Source organism: Hyperolius riggenbachi, chromosome 6 (genome assembly GCF_040937935.1).
Source record: "Hyperolius riggenbachi isolate aHypRig1 chromosome 6, aHypRig1.pri, whole genome shotgun sequence".
NCBI classification, from domain to species: Eukaryota; Metazoa; Chordata; class Amphibia; order Anura; family Hyperoliidae; genus Hyperolius; species Hyperolius riggenbachi.
The window spans coordinates 76,143,541-76,166,253 of record NC_090651.1 but is presented as its reverse complement, the minus strand read 5'-3'; the positions used below and the strand labels follow the sequence as shown (position 1 = coordinate 76,166,253).

Sequence of the window (22,713 nt, the reverse complement as noted above, 5' to 3'; positions counted from 1 at the left end):
ATCTGTTATCGCATCTGAGATAGTTGCCTATGAGTGACAAATGGTGAAAACACTCTTGAATTGACCATGGAAATGTTTTAGCTGTTGTTTAAAACGGACACTTAAGCCATAAAAAAAGGTTTACTCACCTGGAGCTTCTACCAGCCCCCTACAAATTTGTTTGGCAATGGCAATAGGACAGTGGAACATACGTGTCTGGTTCAATTATCTTAGATTAATTTTACTATATTAATGTACTCAACACAGACTTATACTTAAAAATCAATAATTTTATTAATCCAAGACATAGATGCGTTAAAAATACATGGGATGGCCACCCCGCTACAACCATCTGTCACATGCACACCAACACCATGCACACAACGGCCGTGTAAAGGATATAACTGGGATAAGGGATATCTGACAGTCCATAATTTGTCAGTTCAAAGGGGCTCAATGGATGGGTACAATGTAGGTATTGGCCAGTCCAATAACAGCGACTTTAGACAGTACACTGACAGAAACCTTAAGCAGCAAGCATATAGATCAGCAGATGAGTCATGCAGTGTAGTACTTTTGTAGCGTTGCAAGGCATGTGTAAAGTTAGTATACGTTATCAAAGCAGAGAGAATTGTGCGGCCATCGCCGCTGTGTGAAGCATATAATATAATTCAGCATGGTCTCACCACATCATTGTAAGGACAAGCTAAGCTTCAGTCAGGCAGCGCAGCATCATCTCACCACAGTATTAACAGTCTCTAGGTCCCAGGCAGTGCAAGGCAGGTGCTAAGCCAGCGATCACGGGCCCAAGCAGAGGTAAAAATCGGTGGAATAGGGCGACTTCTACCAGCCCCCTGCAGCCATCCTGTGCCCTCGCAGTCTCGATCAGATCCTCCTGTTCCCCGCCGGCAGCTACTTTCACTTTCGGCGACAGGCTCGGCCACGTATCTGCTTCTATGCGTTCCTGTCCGCAATAGCAGTATAGAGAGCGCTATTGCGGACAGGAATGCGTAGAAGCAGACGCGTGACCAGGCCTGTTGCCGAAAGTGAAAGTAGCTGCCGGCGGGGGAAAGGAGGATCCAATTGAGACTGCGAGGGCACAGGATGGCTGGTAGGAGCCCCAGGTGAGTAAAACTCATTTTAATTTTTTATGGCTTAAGTGTCCCTTTAAGAGACCCTTTTTTTCTTTTGCTATAAATAACTCGCTCTGCCACGAGGTTGCAGCTATTCAGCTTAGAATCGAATGCTGAAGAAGGCTGTATAAGAAAATAAGATAAAAAAATGAGACTTCAGTGTCTCTTTAAAGCAAATGTGAAGCAAGCAAAAAAAAAAAAAACCACTTACCCAAGCATATGGTAAATTACCCTGTACTCCAATATAAACCAAGTCACTTGATAAAACAGGTAAAAATGGTTGTCACCAAGGAGGCCTGTTTTGTGGCTCCTTATTGTTCTCCACACATTTTGAGCCCTCACATAACTGCAACAAGGCTGAATGCTACCTTTTTGATATATCATGTCCCCAAGTAGCGATTCTCTGCTCTTTTTAGTGGTCCCCAGGACCAAAGCATTGGGTCTAAATAATGTAGTGGTTCATGTCTCAACTCATGTTTAGGCTCATGTTTAGTGTTCAGTTGTATAACATGGGTATAGCAGAACACAGCTTGCTGCCAATACCTACTCCCCAGCTGGCTAAGCTTCTACTTTTTACCAAACAGGTGCATTGAAGCCATGTTTTTCGGTAAATTACTGCATGTGTAAAAATTTTAGTGAATTCAGAGAAAAGTCTAACCCTCCTGGCGGTTTATTAGAAACCGCCAGGGGGCAGCAGTTTTTTTTTTTTTTTTTTTTATTATTATTTTTTTAAATCATGTAGCGAGCTTAGGGCTCGCTACATGATAGCCGCTGTGCAGCGGCATCCCCCCGCCCGCTTGATCAGGAAATCCTGTTCAAAGAACGGGATTTCCTGAAGGGCTTCCCCCGTCGCCATGGCGACGGGCCGGGATGACGTCACCAACGTCAAAGGGAGTCCCGATCCACCCCTCAGCGCTGCCTGGCACTGATTGGCCAGGCAGCGCACTGGGTGGGGGGGGGGGGGGGCGGCAATCGGCGGGTAGAGGCCGCGATTGGAATGCACACGCAGCTAGCAAAGTGCTAGATGCGTGTTGCAAAAAAAATTATGCGAATCGGCCTGAGAAATCCTCCTGCGTGGCATAGCCGCCAGGGAGGCTAAAATACCGAATGTGGCATTTTACTGAACAGGTATTAGTGAATTGAGTCTAGTGTGTGATCAGCGTTGCACCTAGCAGCAGGGCTGTGGAGTCGGATGATTTTTGTACCCGCTCCATAGCCATGCAAGGGCTGTGTAGTCTCAGTCGGAGCCATTTTGGGTACCTGGAGTCGGTGGTTTCATAAACTGAGAATCGGATGATTTTTATATCTGCTCCACAGCCCTGCCTAGCAGACCCCACTTGCAATGTCCTTCAACCTAATAAGACATTACTATGCATTAATTGATGCAGTAGTTAAACACACAGAAACATTGGTATAGTGTCCATTTTTTCCCTAAAAACTCCCTGCCACCATTGTGAAGCCAGCCGTAAGGTGATAGACAGCTGAACTGAGCAGTGGGCAAGCTCAGGTGCTTAAAGTGTAGCTACAGTCGATACATCTTGAAAATGTGTTAATCCTGTTTACTGATGAAATAATGATAGAACACAAAGCAAACATTATAAACATTCTTTATTAACCACAGTCACAGGGGCGTAGATAAGCGACTCTTATTTACTTCCCCACTGTACGCGATTGCGTGCACATGCATGCGCATACGCGTCGGGCACCCGCTGATCCGTGATTGGCTGATGTGAACATATGTTCACAAAGTCAATCAAAGTGCTTGCAGGTTTGAATGAACACTGCCAAAGCCAATGGCAGTGCTCATTCAATCAGTTTATAAACGTATCAGTCTCTGTGCCGTTACAGTTACTGAGATTACTGGTGAGAAGATCTCAGATAACTAGAACAGCATTAGTGAGTGATCAGCATCAGTGAGGTTTTTTTTAAAATAAATTATACCCCCCATTAAGTACATTAACACTTGCCTCCCTGAAATGTGAAAATTGCTGTGGTTTTTAGGTGAAAAATCCTGTGTTTGAGAAGTGGTTAATGGTTTATAGTTATATACATACCAAAACATTCTGTAGGGTTTACATACAGTATGTAGGACTTGTCTTCAGCAATGTTTCCTGGGTTGTAAGTTCTACTATTTTATGATCTACCAATCAAATTACATCCTTACCTTCCTATATGTTTTACTGTCAGTCGGAGTAAAGCTTTTTTTTTTGTTATAATGTAATTCAAAAACAGAGTCCTCTAGTTCAGTGTTTCTCAACATTTTATTGGTATGTACCCCCTTTAAAACCCTTGTACTCACCAAGTACCCCCTAGCATAGTAACCATTATGACAAGTACCCTTTAACAAATATATATTGAATCGTAGTGCATGATAATGGTTCTAAACAACTTCCAAGTATTTACTATTGCTTTTAAGTAGCTAAAATACTAATTTGGTGTTGTTTAAATAAGATTTATAATTTTCTAAAACTCTAAATTGGTTATTCTTGGTTAAGTGTATCAAGTCCGAGTACCCCCTGGAAGCATCAGAAGTACCCCCTGGGGTACGCGTACCGCATGTTGAGAACCTAGGCTCTAGTTCAATTGGCAAAAAAAAGAATACTGTCTAAAAAGAGGTGTCCCTGTGATTCCCCCTGTGTTGTCAGACCTTTATAGACTAAAAGAGGCTTCCAGGGCTCTTGGAGGTAATTGCTGGCATAAATCCACTTGTGTGCACGACCTGTCTCCCATCAGGACCAGCACAAGTGGGATGTAACAGTGTGTGATATTCAGGAGGACCCCATAGTGTGACAGGGAGAGATATTCCATGTATAAGGTTGCATTGAGTAGATAAACAATGTTAACATGTCAGAGGGGCCATAAATGGTTGGTGTGTGTTTGTGTGCGTGCGTGCCAAAAGAGTTTAAGTCTGCCACCAACGCCAAGGTAGACTCTTAATGGGCAGGACCTACACTATGCTACCCTAATCTAATAGATGCTAGTCATCTAGGATACCATTGTTATGCAGATGACACACAACTGTATCCTTCAACTTCAACTGTCCTTCAAGCCTGTCACTCAAGACCCATCAGCATCCATAAATGCGTGTCTAGTGGATTTACAAAATTGGATGAACACCAGCTGGTTGAGGCTGAACTCTGACAAAACAGAGGTGTTGGTGGTAGGTGGTCCACACATGATGGATAAACTTCAAAACGCTCACCACCTCAAACTAGCAATTGGGGGAGATACTGTACAGCATAAAGACTCCGTGCGAAACCTTGGGGTGATCCTGGATGGAAATCTGAAACTCAGACAGCAGGTATCAGCTGTCGTCAAGTCTTCCTTCTTCCCTCTAAGAAATATAGCGAAAATCGAACACCTTATCCCAGCTGAAGACCTACCTGCCCTGGTTCATGCATTTGTATCCTCCCGCCTAGAATACTGCAATGCCCTGTTCTTTGGATCTACAGATAAGGTTCTGTGCCCCTTACAACTAGTACAGAATGCTGCAGCCAGACTCCTAGCCAATGCCCCCCACAGCTCTCACATTTTCCCAGTACTGCAAACTCTTCACTGGGTGCCAGTAAAATGGAGAATCAATTTTAAGATCTTCCTGCTGACATTCAAGGCCCTAAACCACATGGGACCCAAATACATAGCGGATCTATTGGAACTTTATGCCCCTCCACGCACCCTCCGCTCTGCCAACAAGATGGAGCTGGTTATTCCGGGCCTTTTCCTATGCAGCCCCTACTCTATGGAGCTCACTTCCACTATCAGTGCGAGAGGCTCCTTCTCTGGACAGCTTTAAAAAAAGGCTAAAAACTCACCTCTTTTCCCGAGCCTTTGAGACTGCATAATGCAGAGTCACAGCGCTTTGAGTCCCCAGGGAGAAAAGCGCTATACAGATATTATTGTTATTGTTATCTTTCACCTCATGCGTACGTCTGTGTGTTATAGAGTGAACGAGAGCTCTGTAATTGAAGTCTGTTATTTAAAAAAAAATTGGTAGATTCTCCTCTGGAGCAGGACCAGCTATGCACTTTTACTGTGTCTCTGTGATGCTTCATTCCTGAAATATTCCCTCTTCCTCTGTGAAGACCAGCGGCAAATCTACATTGAGGAAGAGGGATATAGAAGGAATGGGACTTCACAGAGATAAAGGTATGCAGCTAATCATATTTTATAGGGAATACGCCTATTTTACTGTGACTTTCTTTTACAGGTATTCACATTTCCTCCCTGTAGACCAGCAGGAAGTGGGAATATCTGCAGAATGGGTATTTACAGACATTAAACAAAGGAGCTCATACTTCAGATGAGAACATGCAGATACCATTATTTTAATAAGACATCCAGAGCTCAGGAACACTTTATGCCACACCTAACCCTACATCTAACCTGTGCTCTCTACCCTATCACTACTGCCACTAAGCCTGTGTCCTCTACCCTATCACTACAGTCTGAGCATCTGTCTAACCCTACATCCCCTAACCTGTGTCCTCTACCCTATCACTACAGTCACTAAGTGTATGTCTAACCCTACATCTAACCTGTGTCCTCTACCCTATCGCTACTGCCTCTAAGCCTCTGTCTAACCCAGGCATGGGCAAACTTGGCCCTCCAGCTGTTAAGGAACTACAAATCCCACAATGCATTGCAGGAGTCTTACAGCCACAGTCATGACTCATAAAGGCAAAAGCATTGTGGGACTTGTAGTTCCTTAACAGCTGGAGGGCCAAGCTTGCCCATGCCTGGTCTAACCCTATATCCCCCAGCCTGTGTCCTCTACCCTATCACTACAGTCACTTAGCGTCTGTCTAACCTTACATCTCCCAGCATGTGTCCTCTACCCCATCACTACAGTCTGAGCATCTGGCTGACCCTACATCCCCCTATCACTACAATCACTTAGTGTCTGTCTAACCCTACATCTCCCAGCCTGTGTCCTCTGCCCTATCACTACAGTCTGAGCATCTGGCTGACCCTACATCCCCCTATCACTACAATCACTTAGTGTCTGTCTAACCCTACATCTCCCAGCCTGTGTCCTCTGCCCTATCACTACAGTCTGAGCATCTGTCTGAGTCGCTATACTTAAGCCGGTCTAGGTTTTAAGTCCGTTCAAGTCCGCACTCCGCATGTCTGTCTTAGTAAAAGGTGGGCACACATTAGACATTTTTAATAATTTAGTTTAGATAGTATAAAAAATTTGAATAAAGCAAAAATCTTTTATAAATTAGAGCATTCTCCAATGATCTTTGATTTAAGTATCAATTAGTTATTTCACTGATTAGCCAGGGGGTGCAGCGGTCACCCACCAGTAATCTGCAGCCGCAGAGCTTTGCACTAGTGTTGTCCGGATCATGAACGATTCGGATCTTTGATCCGAATCTCTTTTGTGAGTCGAATCATCCGGATCACCAAAATGAATGATTCCGATCAAAAAGGGCATGGAGCCAGGAGTGGCACGCCCCCCTCTCAGCGGGCAGCGGGGTCCTGGAAGCAGAGCAGAGATGGATCGCTCTGTTGGAGGGGAGCCAGCCTTGCAGGGAGAGGTAGATGAGAGAGAGGGGACATCGGTGCCACTGCCAGATATGTGTAGAGCACACATACTGGCTATAATGTGCTGCTGATTTTAGACTGTCTGTTCCGTAGTTGTGCACAGTGAGCAAACGGGAAACTTTTGGCTCAGAAGGAACTTTGCAGACAGCATGCTGGGCTAGGACAGGGCAGGCACTGTGATTGCTGCAATATGATCCTCCTGCACTCTGCTCTAAACAGCTGCACTTAACTTCTCCCTAAGTTTATGATGCGTGTTGGAGGTGAAAACAGGACACATTGGGGTGGGCAATGCTTTCTTTCACTATGAGACGTTTGCTTTTAAAGTATACAGATAAACATATAGGCAAAATATTTTTAAAGAATATGATTGCAACATGTGGGTAATGTGTGCAAAAAACATTTCTGCTCTCTGCTCACCCCTCTTCGTCCACTTCCTCCTTTCTCTGTCTGTCCACCACCCTCCCCTTCTCTGTCCGTCCACCCCTTCCCCTTCTCTGTCCACTGCAGGGAAAGTCCTGTCCTGCTAGTCATTTCACCCCCGAATGCTTCCCTAGTAAGAATGATTCGAGATTCGGATCAAAGATTAGGATCTTTTCAATGATCCGATTCTAATCATCCCAATTATTGAAAAGATCCGAACTTCCCATCTCTACTTTGCACTGCATTGAGAGCTGTAAGATTAATTAGTGATGTGGCTTAAAGAGACTCTGAAGCAAGAATAAATCTCGCTTCAGAGCTCATAGTTAGCAGGTGCTTGTGTGCCCCTGCTAAAACGCCGCTATCCCGTGGCTTAACGGGGGGCCCTTCACCCCCAAACCCACCCCCGCAAAAGTTGGTCGCAAACTTGGTCGTAAAATTCTCTTCCTGGAGGCAGGGCTAACGGCTGCAGCCCTGCCTCTCAGCGCCGTCTATCAGACGCGCATCGCCGCCTCTCCCCAGCCCCTCTCAGTGAAGGAAGACAGAGGGACGGGGGAGAGGCGGAGATACGCGCTGACAGATGCGCGTGGGGCAGGGCTGCTGCGGCCGCTGCACCGAGGGGATTTGGGGGTGAAGGGACCCCCGTTAAGCCGCGGGATAGCGGCGTTTTAGCAGGGGGCACACATGCCCCTGCTATCTATGAGGTCTGAAGCGAGATTTATTCTCGCTTCAGACTCTCTTTAAGAGTTAACATTTTGCATCAGTATTAAGGAAATATCCATCTTCTATTCAGAGAGAGAGAGATGCAATGGCATTGGATAGCAACGTGAATTTTCACGCTACTTGCACGAAAATTCGCATTAAATGCATGGTTACAGGAAGTTGTAAGCAGTCATAACTGCGCTGTTACTAGGTAGATTATGTTTAATTTGCCTAATGCAAATTTTCGTGTATGAAAATTCGCATAAAAACACTTTCAAATTTATGCAATTTTTTTTTTATTTTTTTTTTATTTGATATCCATGGGATTTTTTTGGCCAATCAGAAAAATCGCATACGATTTTAACGACACAAAAATTTTACACTACAGTGAAAACGTAGCCCCAATCAAAATTCAGCTATTGATTTTCAAGAGAAATATTTAAATTGTTGCTATACTTACTCTGTTAATAGCAGAGGCTTCAAACATGGTATTGTCAGTCACTGGGTGACTGGGGTTCAAATTCAGAAAAAGGGCGGAGCAACAAACAGCCAATCAGATTTATTTGCTTGATTTCAATGGGAAAATTGATATTGCTTCCCATTGAGTGACTGTGTGTCAAGGTTAGGAGGAGTGGCTGGACTCAACAACAACCAAATACATACCCAAGCAATAGCTAATGGATAATAAATATAAATTACAGCAGAACTCATCTATACCCCACAATACCTTCCTTAATTTCCCACCTGTCATTCTTGTTTGATCTTAACCATTTGAGGTTTATACCCCCTTGTGACCAGGCCATTTTATTCAATTCGGCACTTTGCAACTTTAACGGTTTGTTGCTCAGCCATGTAGCTTGGCACCCAAATGCATTTAACCTCCTTTTCTTCTCACAAATAGAGCTTTTGTTTGGCATAGGATTGCTGCTGTGATTTGTGTTTTTTTTTAATATACATTAAAAGACTTATTATTTAAAAAATTATGTTTTATTTTAAATCCCCACCCCCCCAATTTGCTCTACACTACAATCCATACACTACACTAAACATACATAGAAATATGGCAGGGATTAGATTGTGAGCCCATCAGAGGGACACTTAAAGAGACTCTGTAACAAAAATGTCATGCTTTGTTCTACCATTCTGCAACTTCCTAAACCTATTGTAATGTGCTCTGGCTTACTGCAGCACTTTCTACTATCACCGTCTCTGTAATAAATCAATGTATCTTTCCCCTGTCTGACTTGTCGTCCTGTGTCTGGAAGGCTGCCAACTCTTCCGTGCTGATCTGCTATGCACAACCCTCTACAGGCCCCTTTATGCACACTCCAGTGTGTGTGTTATTTACATAAGCCAGCAGCGTCTCTGCTTATCAGTGAAAGAGAGCTGGATAAAAAGGTTAGGCTGTGAAAGGAGCTGGGCTGACACATACTGAGGAATTACAGAGAGGGGCACAGGCAGAGCTGTCTGCCGGAAGCCTGTCACTTCAGTGCATGAGAGCTGCAGGGGACAGAAGGTAAACACACAAATGATCTTTTGAGATTCAAAAGGAAGGCTGTATACAGCCTGCTTGTGTATGGATGTATTTTCTATGTGTGGACATACTGTACATCATCCTACTTCCTGTTTTGGTGGCCATTTTGTTTGTTTATATACAAACTTTTTAAAACTGTTTTTGACTACTTTTAATGCAGTGGGGAGCGACGAAATTGTGACAGAGGGGAATAGAAGATGCCCCCTAACGCACTGGTATGTTTACTTTTGTGCTATTTTAACAATACAGATTCTCTTTAAGTGACAAGGCTGCCCTCTGTGCAGCACTGCGCAAGATTGCAGTGCTATATACACATTTTTATTTAATTATTGTGAAAACACATCACTGCGGTCAGCTTTGTTTACTGACGGTAGCTCGTGAAAGCTCCCGTCTAATCTCAATCCTTGCGAGCAGGCATGGGCTTTCGAGTCCAGGAGGACTCGAATTCGGAATTCAAATGAAGTCTAATGACTTCAGCAGTGACCACAGGCAGCGGGGAGTTGACTTACCCAGAAGTCTTCGGTGACGTCTGCGTTACATTACATGTCATAGGCGTAATGAAAGCCATGTGCCATGACTCACTACCGTGCTTCCTCCTTCATACATATACATATACAATTCATTATATCGTAAGGGGGGGTTTTTTGTTCGCTTTAGTGTCACTTTAATAATAGTAATGACATCTTAATAGTCCTAGTGACCAAGTCTTTCTACTACAATAACACCATATCTTAAGCCTGTAATAGATGTGACATGATGGAAAGACACAGAAGGCCTACTCCAAAGACAAACACTACAGCTAGTCATACAGTGGTTTGCAAAAGTATTCAACCCCCGTGACGTTTTCCACATTTTGTAATATTGTGCAGTCAATTGCCCATAGACATTGCCTGATTAGTGCTAATGTCAGTACAAATACAGCTGCTCTGTGACGGCCTCAGAGGTTGTCTAAGGCCTGGAACCCACTGAAAACAGCAAACGCAAAACGCTACCGCTAGAGTTTTGTCTGAGCGGTTTGCAAGCGGATTCATGCGCGTTTGCGGTCACGTTTTGCAACATTGTATTTTTTTGCTCAGCGGTTGTGTAGCGTTTTGCGTTTTTATCCTGATTGGTCCTGTGAATTATTTTTAATTTTGTTACAGTGTGCTGAACCGCAAAACGCTAGCAAAACCGCTCAGTTTAAGTTTTGCTGAGCGTTTCTGCTAGCGTTTCAATACTTTACATTGAAGCGCTAACGCTCCCAAAATGCTGCATGTCCTGCGTTTGCGTTTCTGGGAAACGCAAACGCTCCTGTGGAAGTTGCCCCATCCATTAACATCAGCTGAGCGTTTTGGCAAAACGCTAGCGTATCGCAGCGCTGCCAAAATGCTCAAAAAAACACTCTTGTGGGTTCCAGCCCTAAGAGAATGTTGGGAGCAACAACACCATGAAGTCCAAAGAACACACCAGACAGGTCAGGGATCAAGTTATTGAGAAATTTTAAAGCAGGCTTAGGCTACAAAAATATTTCCAAAGCCTTGATCATCCCATGGAGCACAGTTCAAGCGATCATTCAGAAATGGAAGGAGTATGGCATAACTGTAACCCTACCAAGACAAGGCTGTCCACCTAAACTTACAGGCCGAACAAGGAGAGCGCTGATCAGAAATGCAGTCAAGAGTGGAGCAGTGCTTTTCAGTGCTGCTAGATTTGGGCGCAGCCAGCGCTGCCATAGACTGTAATGGGAATCAGTCTATAGCAGCGCTCAGTGAGTAACGTCGGCTCCGTCAGAAGACGGAGCCGAAGTTGCTTAAAAAACACAATAATTCGGCTTCCAGCAATCGCTGGAAGGCGAATTATTTCATTCCCCCACTATCCATGGCAGCCTGGAGGGGGAATAGTAATTAAAACGGCCCGGACTTGTGCAAGAAGCAGGATCAGCCAAATACCGTTGTATCCTGTGCCCAAGTCTACTGGCGCAGATTTCAAATGTACTCGTCAAGAGGCCCATGGTAACTCTGGACGAGCTGCAGAGATCGACAGCTCAGGTGGGGAAATCTGTCCATAGGACAACTATTAGTCTTGCACTGCACAAAGTTGGCCTTTATGGAAGAGTGGCAAGAAGAAAGCCATTGTTAACAGAAAAGCATAAGAAGTCCCATTTGCAGTTTGCCACAAGCCATGTGGGGGACACAGCAAACATGTGGAAGAAGGTACTCTGGTCAGATGAGACCAAAATGGAACTTTTTGGCCAAAATGCAAAGCGCTACGTGTGGCGGAAAACGAACACTGCACATCACTCTGAACACACTATCCCCACTGTCAAATATGATGGTGGCAGCATCATGCTCAGGGGTTGCTTCTCTTCAGCAGGGACAGAGAAGCTGGTCAGATTTGATGGGAAGATGGATGGAGCCAAATACAGGGCAATCTTCGAGGAAAACCTCTTGGAGTCTGCAAAAGACTTGAGACTGGGGCGGAGGTTCACCTTCCAGCAGGACAATGACCCTAAACATAAAGCCAGGGCAACAATGGAATGATTTAAAACAAAGCATATCCATGTGTTAGAATGACCTAGTCAAAGTCCAGATCTAAATCCAATCGAGAATCTGTGGCAAGATCTGAAAACTGCTGTTCACAAATGCTGTCCATCTAATCTGACTGAGCTGGAGCTGTTTTGCAAGGATTTCAGTCTCTAGATGTACAAAGCTGGTAGAGACATACCCTAAAAGACTGGCAGCTGTAATTGCAGCAAAAGGTGGTTCTACAAAGTATTGAATCAGGGGGCTGAATAATTACGCACACCCCACTTTGCAGTTGTTGTTTTTTTTAAATGTTTGGAATCGTGTATGATTTTCGTTCCCCTTTTCACATGTACACCACTTTGTATTGGTCTTTCATGTGGAATTCCAATAAAATTGATTTGTGTTTGTGGCAGTAATATGACAAAATGTGGAAAACTTCAAGGAGGCTGAATACTTTTGCAAACCACTGTAACTACACAGAAAATGGGCTTGTATTTTCTGTGAGGGTACAAATGAGTGCAGACATAATACGGAAAAGCACAAAGGGGAGGTTGGTTGGAGAAGCCCACAAAGCCTGGGCCTTGAGTTGCTGCTGTCCATGGGGGTGGCTGGGTATGGAAAAGGAGGCTGCAAATAGTAAAGTGATGATGGAGGCATCCAAATAGCCAATGGAGGGGGGGGGGGGGGGGGGAGCTACAGAGCAGCACCCTAGGTAAGGAAATGCCTGCTTTATCCCCCACCACCCACATTTTACAAACCTACCTTAAAGCGGACTGAAGACTAAAAATAACAGTGTTTCACTTATCTGATGCTTCTGCCAGCCCCTTGCAGGCTTTCTGTCCCACTCCGGACCTCCACGATCGTCCGTTCTCCCTCTGCCAGTTTCATTACTACGTGACCAGGACCATGCAGACGCAGTCAGCGGTAACGAAACTAGCTGGCGCCGGGAGAACGGAGGATCGGGGAGGACCGGCGGGGGACGGAAAGGCCGCAAGGGGCTGGAAAGTGAAACACTTCTTCCTTTTTTTTTTTTTGTGCCTTCAGTTTCACTTTGAGGATTATTAATTGAAGGAATCATCAGGGAAAATTAATGCAATTCTGCCTTACTTACCTGGGGCTTTCTCCAGTCCCTCGTAACTGTCTGTCCCACGTAGACAATTCGGTTCGCAGCCGCCGGCCCAGGGTTCCTGCACGGTGCAGAGGACGACCTCGACGTCGTCCTTACTGCGCCTATAAGAATCTGATAGTTTGTAGTTAAACAATTTCCCTTTATCACATCAGGTCCATGGTCAGTATTGTTGTAAAAACAGAATTATGGCACCCGTGTGCCCCATTAGGTGACAGATCTGCTGGGAAATACTCACCAGGGAGCAGTACTTAGGAAAGTGATAGCGCTGCATTATGCTGTGGAAAGAGTTCTGTAAGAAACAAGATATCAGTTATACCAGGTAGACAAATAGTTGGTAGTTATAGAAAGTAAATACAGCAAAGTCCCTGTTATCCGGAATTCAGACAATTGGAAGTCTCAACTAACCGGCATGCCTGTAGGATTACTGGGACCTCTTTTGGGGGCTCTCTGTGAGTGCTGGCAAGCAGGAAAAGGCTTCAGTGATGCGTAGCAGCCTCCCTCTATCTCCCAGTGGGCTCTGACCAGCTTCCCGGCATCTGTGTACATAAGTCGGAGAGTCACATGAGCGATGCAGGTCAGCTGACACTCCGGCTTCTGTGCACTGGGGAAGCCGGAAAGGTGCTCCTAGCCTGCAGGGAGATAGAGGGAGACTGCCAGACATCGCTGGAGCCTCGGTAAGTATTTGCAGGAGGTTTGTTCTATTTCAGCTGGTTGCTCAATCAACCGGCAAGCACATGTATCTGGCATCAGGCGATCCCTGCCGGTGCCGGATGCTGGGGACTTTGCTGCAGGAGGGTCTTCAGGAAAGTAACCGCTGTTTTCATTTAATAAATTGAGCTAACATCTTATTTATTTTGATGATTTTGAACAGGCATTAGGGTTTCAGGGGGTATGTCTGCTCTTTGCAGTAAATTTGTCACAATAATATGCAAGTTTTATACACAAAGTAATGTTATTTGAGAGACAAAGCTAAACCGGTTTATTAGTTATGTAACAGCCTAAAAGGAGGCTTGGAAGACATTTACATCTGTGTGAAGTTGCCCCCCCCCCCCCCCCCCTACAATCAGCACAAATAAAACATTTTAGCGTGCTTGGTTAGTGCTACATTTGTGCCACAAAAATAAAGATTTGTGCTGCTTTTGTTTTGAAGTTAATAGCAATTATTTTTTTCCAGACTTTGACATAACCCAGCCCCCCTACAACAGTGCATGGACACCAAAGTGGTAGAGTTGGTTAGCGCTGGGTTTGTGCCCGTTTGTGCTGTAAATATCACCGTTCTACCTGTTATTGTTTTCAAGATCTTAAAGGTTTTTATAAAGGTCAAAAGTTCACCCAGCCCCCCTACAACAGCGCACGGACACGAAAATGGTATGGTTGGTTAGCGCTGGGTTTGTGCTGCAAAAATCACCATTCTATCTGTTATCCTTTTTGAGATATTAAAGGTTTTTCTAAAGGTCAAAAGTTCACCCAGTTTCATTCACACAGCATTCATTAACTTCACTATGCAGATGTTTCTGGTATATTTAATGTAGATGTAGTCCCCGGTTAACAAATGAGATAGGGACTGTAGGTTCTGTGCCTCTGTACCCCCTGTGCCTCTGTACCCCCCTGTTCCTCTGTGCCTCCGTTTGTACCCCCTGTGCCTCTGTACCCCCTCTGTGCCTCTGATCTTAAGTTGAAAATCTGTGCTATCTCTGTCCCCTTTGCCTCCGGTGTCCCCCTCTGTGCCTGTTTGTCACCTTCAGTGCCTTTGTTCTCCCTCTGTGCCCCTCTATGCCCCCCATCTGTGCCTCTCTATGTCTTTGCCTCTGTTTGTACCTCCTCTGTGCCTCCGTTTGTACCCCCTGTGCCTCTTTACTCCCTGTGTGCCATAGGCAGAAATCCAGCATTAGCCCTACTGCTCAGTAATGACTCAACTCCAAACATAACTGCTTGATCCCTGAGTGCAGGCTGTGGCACAGAGGGTCAACTTCTCTGTATCGCTGTATCACCCCCTGTGCCTCTGTACTCCCTTTGTGCCTTTGTTTGTACCTCCTTTTTTATTTATTTAGTATTTATATAGCGCCGACATCTTCCGCAGCGCTGTACAGAGTATATACTGTAGTGTTGTCACTAACTGTCCCTCAGAGGAGCTCACAATCTAATCCCTACCAGAGTCCTATGTAAGTATCGTGTAGTGTATGTATTGTAGTGGATGTACAGGGGGAACAAACAGAGATGCAGGGGGTGATACAGCGATACATAGAAGTTGACCCTCTGTGCCACAGCCTGCACTCAGGGATCAAGCAGTTATGTTTGGACTTGAGTCATTATTGAGCAGTAGGGCTAATGCTGGATTTCTGCCTATGGCACACAGGGAGTAAAGAGGCACAGGGGGTACAAACGGAGGCACAGAGGAGGTACAAACAGAGGCAAAGACATAGAGAGGCACCGATGGGGGGCATAGAGGGGCACAGAGGGAGAACAAAGGCACTGAAGGTGACAAATAGGCACAGAGGGAGACAGAGAGGCACAGAGGGGGACACTGGAGGCAAAGGGGGGCACATAGGAGGCAAAGGGGACAGAGAAAGCACAGCTTTTCAACTTAAAGGAATACTATCGATTCACATTTTTTTTTCAATTGACACAGGAATTGTTTGGGATGTGCTGCTAAGTACTGGTGTATACATTTTAGTAGCAACTTCTTTGTTTACTGTTAGCAAAATACTTTCAATCTTTACTGATGCCAAAACTGACAGCAGACTGAGCCATGAGGAGAGGGGAAATTCCCCTCACACTTGATCAGTTAACGCTATGTGTAACTCTGTGTGTGACAGAGAGAGACAGGACACAGGAGCTGCAGCTGTTTGGAGCTCTGTTTCTGACTGAAGTGTCTGAAGAGAGCAGAGGAAATGTAACGAATTGTCACAGCTTTTACATACTGTTTTTGCTTTCAGAGTTTGATATGTTTGATATTTGCTTTCTGTAGTCTGATATGCAACTCTGGCTGTGCATTGAAGCAGACACCCCTTCTGCAATTGCTTTGTCCCAATATAGCTAAATCCTACCCTCAATAAATTAGTTTTTGCCTCTGATATTTAACATGAAAAGTAGGAACTTGTTTACACAGCTACTTAGACATTATTTGTACACTGTCATTTTAGAACACTTGGGTATCGATAGTATTCCTTTAAAGGACTTCTGAGGCCAAATGTTCCCCCAAAAAATAAAAAAGTTAGATACCTGTATAACTTTGGTGGACACGAAGGACGCCGTCCGCGCCCACCGTGCCATTCCGCCGGGTGCCCGCCTCTCAAAATCCCCCCGAATGGCTCACGACCCCACGGCCAGGGTCGGGCTCTGCTGCCTGTATAAAGATGGCCGCGGCTGCGCACTTCGCATGGCCGCTACTGCAGCTGCGCAGCTCTAGGGCCAACCCCCCGATCCACGCAACAGGCTGTTTCCTGTATAATGGATCGGGGGGTTGGCCCTAGAGCTGCGCAGCCGCAGTGGCGGCCATGTGGAGTGCGCAGCCGCAGCCAGCGCCTGCGGCCATCTTTATACAGGCAGCAGAGCCCGACCCTGGCCGTGGGGTCGTGAGCCATTCGGGGGGATATTGAGAGGCGGGCACCCGGCGGGCGGCGTCCTCCGTGTCCACCAAAGTTATACAGGTATCTAACTTTTTTTATTTTTTGGGGGAACATTTGGCCTCAGAAGTCCTTTAAGAACAGATTCAGGTTAAGAACGAACCTACAGTCCCTATCTCATTCGTTAACCAGGGACAACCTGTACATTAAATATACCAGAAACCTCTGAATAGTGAAGTTAATGAATGCTGTGTGAATGAAACTGGGTGAACTTTAGATCTTTATAAAAACCTTTAATATCTCAAAAACGATAACAGATAGAATGGTGGTTTTTTTTTGTAGCACAAATGGGCACAAATGCAGCGCTAACCAACCATAATATTTCCGTGTCCGTGCGCTGTTGTAGGGGGGCTGGGTGAACTTTTGACCTTTATAAAAACCTTTAATACCTTGAAAATGATAACAGGTAGAACAGTGATTTTTACAGCACAAACAGGCACAAACCCAGCGCTAACCAACTCTACCACTTTGGTGTCCGTGCGCTGTTGTAGGGGGGCTGGGTGATTTCATAGTCTGGAAAAAAATAATTGCTATTAACTTCAAAACAAAAGCAGCACAAATCTTTATTTTTGCGGCACAAATGGGAACAAACGTAGCACTAACCAAACACGCTAAAATTTTTATTTGTGCTGATTGTAGGGTGGCCAACTTCACACAGCCGACATTTACACATCTTGGGTGGACTGTGAATGAATGTATCTAGAAGTTCTCGAGATATAGTTGACCACTTAGTATACATCAGCCTATATATTGTATGTATATATGCATAGAGAAGTGACTGCAATGTAGAGCAGGGGTCAGATATATGAACATCTCTGTGATATGATGGATCTTTACATCTATTTCCTGCCTGGAGGTGTCACCCCGGCATCCTGACACATCATAAGGTGACTCCCCCATTACATATGTTACAAGTCGCTCTGCTGCTTCTCCCCCAAGACTAATTCTCATTTATCTCTCCCTTATTGTTGATCAGATTACTTCATTTAGAAGTGTGACATTTTAAATATTTGGCCCCAAAGCCATTATGGGGACATCGTCACAATTTAATCACATCTCACCCTGATGTGGGATGATTTCCACATATTTTGTGGTTAATGAGGTGACTGAATAATGGGTGAATTCCTCAGCAGGGGCATAAGACGTGTCAGACCTGCCTGCACTGTTCTATACAGAGATGTGCACATTTACGTCTAACAGGCCCACGTTCCAGCAGGCGGTCTAATGTTGGGCATACTCTTCCAGATGTGGTAAAAAAATTATATCGTTTACCATCTTGCCCTTACTAGATTAGATCTCAGCAGAGGTCTGACTTAAGCTGGCCATACACTTATAAATTTCCAATTTATTCCAATGAATTGATTCTTACCATACACTGCAATCAATTTCCAATTGATGCTTGCATCTATTGAAAATTGATTGAACTGCAGAGTTGCGTTATTCGATGCAGTGCAAAGCTATATGCCTCCAATCTGCCAAATACTCTTGCCCTGCCCCTGATTGTTTTACATTTTCCACCCTGTCCGATCGATTCTTTCAATTGATTTTTGTTTAAAATGGATCATAAATCTATTGATCTGACATTTTTGGGAATGTATTCCCAGCAGATGAATCGAATCTTCAAGGAATCGAATGAGAAAATCGATGAGTGTATGGCCACCTTTAAAGGGTTACTAAAGCTTAAAAAAAAATATCAGTTTAACTTACCTGGGGCTACTTAAAGCCCCCTGGGGTCATATTGTGCCCGCACCGTCCTTTCAAGTCCCTCCATCGAGCAGCGGCGATCCCCGCAGCGCTGGCCAATCAGCGGCTACTGTGCTTACACGGCCCCTGATTGCGCTCCTGTTGCCAGGGGCTCTCAGCGCATGCTGTTTAATTAGCAGGGGATCAAATACTGCAATCACTCACTGTATGTAGTTGAGGTTTACTTGTTAGTGGAGATGGATTTACCATAAGGCACTGTAGGCACGTGCCTACAGGTGCCTGATTATGGAAAGGTGGTTCACTCTCCTCCCTGAGTGCCTTGCTCTCTCCTTTCCTATGCAGAGTCCTGATGAGCGTGTAAATGAGCTGTCGGCATTTTACTGACAAGATCTCGCTTCAGTCAGGGGCACCTCCAGCTACTTAAAGGAAACCAGAGATGATCTGCAACTTAAAATGTATACATACCTGCGGTTTCCTCCAGCCCCATGCAGTCCCCCGGTCTCCTCCTCCGCTGCTTCCAGTCCATTCTCTGCAATTAGTCCCGATAAGTAAGCGAGTCGGCAGCGGTGGAGGACACAGTGGGACTGATCAGCCTGCATGGGAATGGTGGAAACCCCAGGTACTGTATGTATTAAACTTGAGTATATACACTTTAATACTGAGGTTCCTCTAGCTACCTAATACTAAGGGGCACCTTGATGGGCAAGGCAAATAAGGGAGAAGTGACAGTCGGCACACATGTAGTGCAGTTTTGTGGATGGGGGTTTGTAGGTTCATGGAGGGTGAAGTCTAGGATGCCAGGACATCTGTGCCTATAGGCTCCTGTGAGATAAATCCGGGTCTGCCTGTTAGCATGTGTCCACTCACATTCAGACAACCTTGAAATATACACACTCCTATGAGACTCCATAACTAGAGGATGATCCCACTTATCATAGCTGTGCGGCCTCCTGTGTCACTCCCTAACCTGGACAATGAATGAGCATCATGGTCCTGAATCACTGTGCTCTCCATGCTTCTAAACTATCTGTATATCAGTCTCCGGTGTCACACTATTCAGTAGGGCTTGTTCAGTGTGCTTCTGCTGTATTTCCATTCTTAGCGTGAATTCTGGTGTTCCAGGGATTATATGAAGTTAATATACAGATTCTGTGTATTCATGCTGGCACTGTGTAAGTGATTTATTATCACAATGTGAGATGATGTTCAGAGACAATTTTCCAGGATGCCTCTGATTTGTTACACTATGTGAGTAATTTTCCACCGTAGTATTACTATACAGCGTGACCGATTTCCCAGCATGTTATCCAATGGTGTATCTTTGCTTTTACAGAAAAGGTCCACGGAGGACCTGAAAGATCGCTATTACAGTATCTGCGCCAAGCTGGCAAACATTCGTGCCACCCCCGGATCAGACCTGAAGATCCCCGTGTTTGATGCCGCTCATGAACGCAGGCGGAAGGAGCAGCTAGAGAGGCTGTATAACAGGACACCAGAGCAGGTAAGCTCCACTAGTGGGACATTCAGTGATAAGATATGTGTCACAGTGCTCTAGACTAGAGGCACATTGGTCTTACACTGATGGCACAGCAACTAGACGACTTAACAACTGTGAATTTCACCTGGCCTAATGTATGTATTCAATAAAATACATTGCCAATCATTTGTTATAGCCTACCATATACAGCAAAGTCCCCGTTATCCGGAAATCAGGCAAAGTCTCAACTAACCCACATGCGTGAGGGGATAACGGGGATTTGCAGGACCTTAAATACTCTCCGAGTCTCCAGCAGGGTCTTCTAACTTCCCTGTAGCTCCTAGCGGCTTTCTGGCGTCCATGCACGGCTCCTGGTGTGTGTCGTGACACGAGGTGGGTCAGGGGACACACCAGGAGCTGTACACGCCGCTAGGAGCTACATGCAGGTTAGAAGACAGTGCTGTAGGCTTGGTGAGTTTTTTACGGTGGTTGGGGGATGTACTTTTTCAGCCAGTTGCACAAGTATCCAGCATCAGGGAATCCCCACCGGTGCCACAAAAGTTGTAGACAAAGGGTCAGATCAACGTTCTTTAGATTGTTGAGAGCTGGACCATGCATGACATTGTTAAAGTAAGCATGTTTTATATTTGCTCCAAGTACACCATGATTATTCTATTAAGTTAATTGAAACATACCAAATGAAAGAAAGCATGTCCCATATGTAATAATATAATATTAATCCAAACGTTGTATAGCGCTTTTCTCCTGTCGGTCTCAAAGCGCTCAAGAGCTGCAGCCACAGGGATGTGCTCAAGAGGCCACCGTGCAGTGTTAGGAAGTCTTGCCTTGAACTCCTTACTGAATAGGTACTGACCATAGCTGGGATTCGATTTCTGGTCTCCCATGTCAAAGGCGGTGCCCTTAACCAGCACACTATCCAGCCACTATAATTTGTGCTGTATTCAAATTCCCTACAGATGAGAAAAGATAAACTATGTGGCGCTATTATTGCATTGCACCAAATTGGGGCCATGGCCACAACATATTTTGAGTGGAGTCCAAATAACAGGTGTAAATTAATTTAAAAGTACATCCATAAACCAAAAAAAAAAATCAATTTTCTATTCCGTCATATTTCAATGACCTGCAGATGTTACCAAATTACAGACAACCTCCAGTAATATGACACCAAATGCCACCAGCAGATAGCAATGCCAGGCAGACATCAGATAACAGGTAAACTCCAATGTTTCAAGCATTACCTTGTACTCATACTGTGCTGTGTGATCTGGTTTTCTTGTATTCCTGTATTGTCATATTGCTGTTTGTCACCCCTAAATATTGTCTGTAACCTAAATTAATGTCCAGCGCTGCGTAATATGTTGGCGCTTTATAAATACAACAAATAAATAAAAAAATAAATAAATGTTAAACAACATAACTCGGCAGTGTCTTCACCTCCCAAATGAGGTAAATGTGGCAACTGCCTGTCTCTGTGTCCGTCTCTCTCACAGGGTAGCAGATCCTGTGACTGCAGAGGGGAACAGAGCAACTGCTACCTCACTCCCTCTGAGAAAGGGGTCAATGATATAATGTTTTTGTTGGCTACACTTGTTATAGGTGTGAAGATTATGATGTCCACACTTGTTTTATGACCCTTGCAAGATGGGCCCCCAGGCTCTGAGGGTTACCAGCGAGCGGTAGGCAAGGGAAACTGTGTGAACATTGGGAGGGGGGGGCATCAATGTTGTGCTAGAGAGCACCATGATTTATAATAAACCCCTGCACAGGGCGCCCAAAACAACAGGCAGGGTTCCCCCATACCCAAATAGCAAGAACAGTCCCTCTCCCACATAATAGGCAGTGCACCCCACAAATACCAGGCACAGTGTCCCTCAAAATAGCTTGTTCTCCCACAGCACATAATTAGGCAGGGCTCTCCATAAACCAGGGTCAGACCCCAACATAATAGCCAGAGTACCCCCCATAACAGAACTGCAGTCACAATTTCCCTCTGTTCCAAAAGTTCAGCCACACTATTCTGAATTGTGAGAACTGAAATGAATGCAAGTTTGTCTACAAGGGTTAATAGGTTTAGTTTTTTTTTCTCCTGCTGCTGAAATAGTTTTTATCTATGAATGTTAGAGGTGAGACTCGGCTTCTGTTTGCAAGGCAGGAAGATAGCTATAGAGTGGCTGTGTTAGTAATTTGCTATCCATTGCTTAAAAATGGAAACTGGAATAACACCTTATGCTAGATACACACGTTGCGTTTTTGCGGTCGATAGATGCGTTCAATTGATAATTTCCGTCGTGTCCGATATTACTTTCGATTGTTCTACCGCTCGATTTCTCATAGAAGTAAATAAAAATTGATAAGAAAAGATAAGAGAATTGAGCGGGAAATCGACCGAAAAAACGCATTGGGTGTACCCAGCATTAGATTATGCACACATGCTGGTTTTCAGCAACACAAGTTCTTTTTAGAGTTGTTGAAATACTAATGGAGTCCCATGAGGATATTTTGCTGCCAAACTTGTTGAACCTCCTTTCCGACAGTCTCCTCTAACAGAAGACCAAATACCTGGATAACCCATTTAGTTAAAGAGACTCTGTACAAAAAAAATGCGCCTGGGGGGTGCTCCCCTCAGGAGGGGGAAGCCTCTGGATTCTAATGAGGCTTCCCCCATCGTCCTCCATCCCCCAGAGGTCTCGCTCTGCCCCTCTAAAAGCACAGCCGACAATTTGTCAGGCTGTGCACTGTTTCGGCTCTCGGCTCGGAAATAGCCAATTCCAGTCTTGTCCGCTCTACTGCGCAGGAGACTTGTGCCCTGCGCAGGAGACTTGTGCCCTGCGCAGGAGACTTGTGCCCTGCGCAGGAGACTTGTGCCCTGCGCAGTAGAGCGCCCCCGACAGGGATCGGCTATTTTCGAGGTGAGAGCCGCTACTGCGCTGGAGCTAG

General features: G+C 45.0%; 1 protein-coding gene across 1 annotated transcript in view; it reads left to right on the top strand.

Annotated features, from left to right (window-relative positions):
* DMAP1 (DNA methyltransferase 1 associated protein 1) overlaps positions 1-22,713 on the top strand; it is a 102,671-nt gene that overhangs the window by 19,545 nt on the left and 60,413 nt on the right. Inside the window, exon 6 of the mRNA XM_068239546.1 lies at positions 19,609-19,776. Coding sequence (XP_068095647.1) covers positions 19,609-19,776 — 168 coding nt within the window. The remainder of the gene's footprint in view (positions 1-19,608; positions 19,777-22,713) is intronic.